The 7,500-nt window shown below is 48.2% G+C and overlaps 2 protein-coding genes and 1 pseudogene across 2 annotated transcripts in view; 2 read left to right on the forward strand and 1 right to left on the reverse strand.

Moving 5' to 3' along the window:
- Nucleotides 1-7,500, reverse strand: part of LOC144603060 (uncharacterized) — a 278,950-nt gene that overhangs the window by 142,370 nt on the left and 129,080 nt on the right. The gene's annotated exons all lie outside the window — the stretch shown is intronic.
- The window catches only part of LOC144602508 (E3 ubiquitin-protein ligase TRIM39-like), a 71,863-nt gene that overhangs the window by 2,955 nt on the left and 61,408 nt on the right, over nt 1-7,500 (forward strand). The window contains exons 4-5 of the mRNA XM_078415638.1: nt 4,220-4,242; nt 4,341-4,505. Of these exons, the coding sequence (XP_078271764.1) occupies nt 4,220-4,242; nt 4,341-4,505 (188 nt within the window). The remainder of the gene's footprint in view (nt 1-4,219; nt 4,243-4,340; nt 4,506-7,500) is intronic.
- LOC144603053 (E3 ubiquitin-protein ligase TRIM39 pseudogene) lies at nt 4,658-7,196 on the forward strand (annotated as a pseudogene).

The raw sequence follows: 7,500 nt of genomic DNA on the forward strand, positions 1-7,500 counted from the left end.
AGAGACTTGGGCCTTTTGGAAGGGTGGGCTGAAAGATGGCAGATGGAGTTTAATGCTGATAAGTGTGAGGTGCTGCATTTTGGTAGGACAAATCAAAATAGGACGTACAGGGTAAATGGTAGGGAATTGAGGAATGCAGTGGAACAGAGGGATCTGGGAATAACTGCATTGTTCCCTGAAGGTGGAATCTCATGTGGATAGGGTGGTGAAGAAGGCGTTTGGTATGCTTGCCTTTATAAATCAGAGCATCGAGTTGGGATGTAATGTTAAAATTGTACAGGGCATTGGTGAGGCCGAATCTGGAGTATGGTGTGCAGTTCTGGCCGCCAAATTATAGGAAGGATGTCGACAAAATGGAGAGGGTACAGAGGAGATTTACTAGAATGTTGCCTGGGTTTCAGCACTTAAGCTACAGAGAGAGATTGAGCAGGTTGGGTCTTTATTCTTTGGAGCGTAGAAGGTTGAGGGGGGACTTGATAGAGGTTTTTTAAATTTTGAGAGGGACGGACAGAGTTGACGTGGGTAGGCTTTTCCCTTTGAGAGTGGGGAAGATTCCAACAAGGGGACATAGCTTCAGAATTGAGGGACAAAAGTTTAGGGGTAACATGAGGGGTAACTTCTTTACTCAGAGGGTGGTGGCTGTATGGAATGGGCTTCCGGTGGAAGTGGTGGAGGCAGGCTCGATTTTATTGTTTAAGAGTAAATTGGATAGGTATATGGATAAGGGGGAATTAGAGGGTTATGGTCTGAGTGCAGGTAGATGAGACTAGGTCAGGGAGAGTGGTCGGCGTGGACTGGTAGGGCCGAACGGGCCTGTTTCCGTGCTGTAGTTGTTACATGGTTATATGGTTATATCTGATCCTAAGGAACACGAATGAACAGAGGGCAGTAAATCTCTGGGATTCTCCAACCCACAGACTCTGAGAGGTTTAACTTGTTAGACGTATTTATACCAGAGGAAGATACATTTTTGAAAATTTGGGGAACTGAAATCAAAGGGAATGGGACAAAGCGGAGACGTTCAGTCCTGGGCTAGATCAGCCATGACTACATTGTGGGGATTAACATTGAAATCTAGTCCGTGGCGCACACATCAGATTGATCATCTATATCAATAGACAATAGGTGCAGGAGGAGGCCATTCGGCCCTTCGAGCCAGGACCGCCATTCAATGTGAGTATAGGAGCAAAGAGGTCCTTCTACAGTTGTACCGGGCCCTGGCGAGACCGCACCTGGAGTACTGTGTGCAGTTTTGGTCTCCAAATTTGAGGAAGGATATTCTTGCTATTGAGGGCGTGCAGCGTAGGTTCACTAGGTTAATTCCCGGAATGGCGGGACTGTCGTATGTGGAAAGGCTGGAGCAATTAGGCTTGTATACACTTTAGAAGGATGAGGGGGGATCTTATTGAAACATATAAGATAATTAGGGGATTGGACACATCCCAACTATTCATTGACTATAGCTCCGCCTTCAACACAGTCATCCCCACCAAGCTCATCACCAAACTCCACCAGCTAGGCCTTAGCTCGTCATTATGTGACTGGATCCTGGACTTCCTGCTGGAACGACCGCAGGCAGTGAGAATGGGCCCGCACCTGTCCTCCACTATCACCCTGAGTACCGGCACACCACAGGGCTGTGTTCTGAGCCCCATGCTCTACTCCCTCTTCACACACGACTGTGTTCCTGCATTCGACACCAACACCATTGTCAAGTTTGCAGATGACACAACGGTGATCGGGCTGATCACCAACGGGGATGAAACAAACTATAGAGCGGAGGTGCAGAACCTGGCGGACTGGTGCTCGGATAACAACCTGTCCCTAAATACCACCAAGACCAAGGAGCTGATCATCAACTTCCGTAGGTCACATAACGGGGAATATGCCCCGATCTCTATCAACGGGGTCAGTGTGGAAAGAGTGTCCAGCTTCAAGTTTCTGGGCACTCACATTTCGGAGGACCTAACATGGTCCAATAACACTGCTGCGCTGGTCAAGAAGGCACAACAAAGACTGTTCTACTTAAGAACACTGAAAAAGTCTGGTCTACCCCAACAGCTGCTGACGACCTTCTACCGCTGCACCATAGAGAGCATCCTAACGCATGGCATCCCTGTGTGGTACCTCAGCTGCACGGAGGCAGAAAGGAAAGCTCTACAGCGGGTAGTCCATAGAGCTCAGAGGGCCATCGGAACACAGCTACCAGACTTAGAGGGCATCTACAACACACGATGCCTCAGAAAAGCCACCAGCATCCACAAAGACTCTTCACACCCCTGCAACAGTCTGTTCGAACTCCTTCCATCGGGCAGACGATACAAGGCCTTCTATGCCCGCACCTCCAGACTCAGGAACAGCTTCATCCCCAGGGCCATAGCTGCTATGAACCGGTCCTGCTGAGCCGGATGGCCACAACGCATAGATCAACTTGCACTTTACCCTGTCCAAAACTGTTACAACTGTTTCGTTTCGTTGGGTTGCTGCTGTCTAAATTACCTAAATTATTGCATCGTATGGGAGGCGCATTCCCAATCTCGTTGTACCCCTGGGTACAATGACAATAAAGATATATTGTATTAGAGGCAGGAAACATGTTCCCAATGTTGGGGGAGTCCAGAACAAGGGGCCACAGTTTAAGAATAAGGGGTAGGCCATTTAGAACGGAGATGAGGAAGAACTTTTTCAGTCAGAGAGTGGTGAAGGTGTGGAATTCTCTGCCTCAGAAGGAAGTGGAGGCCAGTTCGTTGGATGCTTTCAAGAGAGAGCTGGATAGAGCTCTTAAGGATAGCGGAGTGAGGGGGTATGGGGAAAAGGCAGGAACGGGGTACTGATTGAGAGTGATCAGCCATGATCGCATTGAATGGCGGTGCTGGCTCGAAGGGCTGAATGGCCTACTCCTGCACCTATTGTCTATTGATCATGGCTGATCATTCTCAATCAGTACCCCGTTCCTGCCTTCTCCCCATATTCCCCTGACTCCGCTATCCTTAAGTGCTCCATCTAGCTCTCTCTTGAATGCATTCAGAGAATTGGCATCCACTGCCTTCTGAGGCAGGGAATTCCACAGATTCACAACTCTCTGGCCTACCCCTTATTCTTAAACTGTGGCCCCTTGTTCTGGACTCCCCCAACATTGGGAACATGTTTCCTGCCTCTAACATGTCCAACCCCTTAATAATCTTATACGTTTCAATAAGATCTCCTCTCATCCTTCTAAATTTCAGTGTATACAAGCCTAGTTGCTCCAGTCTTTCAACATATGATAATCCCGCCATTCCGGGAATTAACCTAGTAAACCTACTTTGCACGCCCTCAATAGCAAGAATATCCTTCCTCAAATTTGGAGACCAAAACTGCACACAGTACTCCAGGTGCGGTCTCACTAGGGCCCTGTACAACTGCAGAAGGACCTCTTTGCTCCGAAACTCAACTCCTTTTGTTATGAAGGCCAACATTCCATTGGCTATCTTCACTGCCTGCTGTACCTGCGTGCTTCCGTTCAGTGACTGATGCACTAGGACACCCAGATCTCGTTGTGCGTCCCCTTTTCCTAACTTGACACCATCAGCAGTGGGTGGTCACCTTGGGGGAATTTGCTCTGTTTGTTTTACCCTCCTTTGTTCACCAAGAAAGACATCCCATTCTACATCATAGACCATTCAGCCCATCCTATCCAGTCAAGATTTCTGCTCCACTCAACATCCCTCCCATCTACTCACCACACCTGGTAACAATACCTTGAATACCAGGAGTGCTCACGTATTTATCCTGCTTGCCCTTAAATTATCTCTGCTGTTGGCTTCAGTCCCTCCAATGCAAGTGAGGTCCATGTTCTCATGACTGCATTCCTTTCAGTATTTATTGAAGACCACGTTATATTTCAGCATTGATTTTTGCTCTCCCATCGATTAGAGATATTTCATCCCCCCATTTAAATCCATCGCTAAACTTAAATTCTATCTTATCATTCCTGACATCTTCTCCAGATTAAATCTCACGACCTGCCCAGTCTTTGCATTGAGCTCCACCCTCCTTGTGCTTTTCCACATCGTTCTACATCTATAAGGCAATATCAGCTTTCTATCTGCATGGCAGCGGCGATAAGAGTTGGGAAATGGGAATTATCAGAGGGTTGTAGAAATGTGGAGAAATTCCCGCTGTCAGGATGAGGACGGAACATCTCAGTCAATTGAGATTTGTGTTTTATTTCTTTCAGGAGGAAGCCGGTCGCAAGCGAAGGTAGGACATGCTCTTTGATGGAAACATTATAAGTTTTTGTGGAACAACTCAAAACATTTCTGATGCTCAGTGGATAAACAGCTGTTAAATATTCGCAGGGTTCGTGATGAAGCCAAACCATTGTCGGTGGTAGACGTTGCCTTGCCAATTGAAAAGTTTCATTGCCCTGTTTCATTGAACACAGCATTTAAACAAACATCTGATGACTTCAAGCAAGGTAAAGCTTATACCTTTTCAATTGTTCTTGTTCCTGACACCTTTAAGTAATAGGTTTACGAAGGAACTGCAGACGCGTGTTTAAATCGAAGGAAGGCACAAAATTCTGGAATAACTCAGTGAGACAGGCAGCATCACTGTAGAGAAGGTAAGGGTGACTTTTCGGGTCGAGACTCTTCTTCAGTCTGAAGAAGGGTCTCGAACTAAAACATCACACATTCCTTCTCTCCAGAGATGCTGCTTGTCCCTCTGAGTTACTCCAGCATTTTGTGTCTACCTTCAATTGTGTCTATCTTTAAGTAATACTTAGATGCAAAGATTAATGGTATTTTGGACTGAAGGGAAATTGAAGATTTGATCTCCCACCAAGCTCATCTGCTGGGAACCATCACAGAGTCAGAGAGCTTTGTAGCACAGCAACAGGCCCTTTGACTCGACTCGACCATGCCAACCAAGCTAGCCCCACTTGCCTGAGTCTGGCTCATATCCTTACAAGTCTACCTTATCCACGTATCTACCCAATTCTCTGTGAACTGTTGTAATTGTTCCTTCCTCGACCACTTCCTCTCAGATCGTTCCACATCTACACTACCCACCAACTGAAAAACCTGCTCCTCAGGTCCTTTTTATTGTTTCCACTCTCATCTTAAACTGATGCGCTCGAGGTTTAGACTCTCCGACCTTGGGTAAAGTATTGTGGCTAATCACCTTATCTGTGCATCTTATACACATCCATAATGTCACTCTGACAGGCTCCGATGAAAAAATATCCCAGTCTGAATAGTCTGTTCCAGGAATGAGTAGATTAACCTATGATGAGCGTTTGTCGGCATTGGGCCTGTACTCGCTGGAGTTTAGAAGAATGAGGGGGGACCTCATTGAAAAATACAGAATAGAGAAAGGCTTGGATAGAATGGACGTGGAGAGGATGTTTCCATTAGTGAGAGAGTCTAGGACTGGAGGACATAGCCTCAGAATTAAAGGATGTTCTTATCGGAAGGAGATGAGGGGAAATGTTTTTAATCAGAGGGTGGTGAATTTGTGGAATTCATTGCCACAGGTGGCTGTGGAGGCCAAGTCGGTGGATATTTTTAAGGCAGAGACAACTGGATTCTTGATTAGTACAGGTGTCAGAGGTTATGGGGAGAAAGCAGGAGAATGGGGTTAGGAGGGAGAGATAGATCAGCCATGATTGAATGGTGGAGTAGACTTGATGGGCAGAATGGCATAATTCTAATACTTTCACTTATGACATTATGACCTTCTGACTGTCCAACTTCACCTGATAACACAGCCCTTCAGACCTGATGATGTAAATCCTTTTGCACCCACTCCAGTTGACTAACAAACCCACCCTTCCCTCTGTCACAAACAACAGAGGAGCAGGTAATCTGGCCCCTCATGTCTACCCCCTTTCACTGTGATCATGACGACCCCACCACACACCTTTGCCTCCTCTAACCTCAATATCAACCTGCTCCGATCTGCCACCATATCTGAATAGCCCGCTTCATTCCCCCATCCCCACCGCAATCTCCCAATCCTCCTCACTCTCTGCATTCGTCCTTCCCGTCCACCCTCCCCCACCTCACGAAATTCCCCTCTCCATCCCCGGATAAAAACTCCGGGAGAGATGTCTCTTGTCCACCCGATGTGGTTGTGGGTGAAACCCCGGGCAGGGTTTCAGTTGTCCGCCCGCCTGTGCCTGAGGCCGAGCGGCCCCTCCCCCGGTCCCGGGGCCGCGCTGCCCGAGTCTCCCCCCGACCCCCGGGGACTCTCTGATTCTCTGCTTCTCCCCCCAGTCTCCGTCACCCTGGATGTGGAAACAGCGCATGCGCAGCTCGAGGTGTCTGAGGATCGGAAGAGGGTGAGAGCGACCGGGACCCGGAGGAGTCTCCCTGTCACCGGGAAGAGGTTTACAGGCAGTGTGTCTGTGCTGGGATCGGAGGGGTTCACATCGGGGAGACATTACTGGGAGGTGGAGGTGGCGGGGAGTGATGTCTGGAGTCTGGGAGTCGCCGCAGAGTCTGTGGAGAGGGAGGGAGAGGTCACACTGTCCCCGGAGACTGGAGTCTGGAGGATCAGGCGGGTGGATGACGAGTTTGATGCAGTCACCTCCCCTCGATCCCGTCTCCCCGCCCGTCCCATCCCCGGGAGGGTGGGAGTTTATCTCAGTTACGAGTCCGGGACAGTTTCATTTTACGACGCGGACACCAAGTCCCATCTCCACACCTTCACTGGGAATAAATTCACGGAGAAACTTTATCCTTTCTTCTGGACTTGGGATGGAAACTGGCTGAGAATCTGCTCCGGTTCCGCTCCGGGTGTGTAAAAGGGTCGTGTCCCGGGACCGGCGTCAGGAGCGGGGCTCAGGGGCTGTGGGGCAGAAACCCGGTGGACAACAGGTCGGCGCTGAACGGCTCCCATTTAATCCCCAAATTCCGCGTCGTAAAAAACCCCCCAGTGAGCGCGGAAATAAAACCAGGGGGAATGTAAATGTGGGAAGAGAGAAATAAACAGCAAGTGGAATCAGAGCTGTCGATCCGTTCATTTTAACGCGTTAACCGCGTCCGGCAACGGAACAGAAATTACTTTTGTGAAAATATTTTTTAAATGTAATGGGATTGGACCCTTCTCGTCAAAAGTCGTTACGGTATTATTAACTCCGTTCAATGACTAGTTCAATGTAATAGATACAGTTCATGTTACTTCAGTGATTTGCAAAATGTACCCAACCATTGACACACACGACAAGCTAATTGAAAGATCGCGTTTATTTGAATGATGTGCATTGTTGCTTCCAATACTGTAATTGAAATAAACTCAAAATTACTTGGACTGTACAGATTGCTTTTGAATTCATTTGAAATCTACTGAACGGGGAGACAGCAGTTTAGTTTGCTTCAGTTTAGATTGGAGATACAGCTCGGAAACAGGCCCCTCGGCCCACCGAGTCCGCACCGCCCAGCGCGATCCCCACCCTCTCTCTCTCTCTCTCTCTCTCTCTCTCTCTCTCTCTCTCTCTCTCTCTCTCTCTCTCTC

This window comes from Rhinoraja longicauda, chromosome 19, assembly GCF_053455715.1.
Source record: "Rhinoraja longicauda isolate Sanriku21f chromosome 19, sRhiLon1.1, whole genome shotgun sequence".
NCBI lineage: Eukaryota > Metazoa > Chordata > Chondrichthyes > Rajiformes > Arhynchobatidae > Rhinoraja > Rhinoraja longicauda.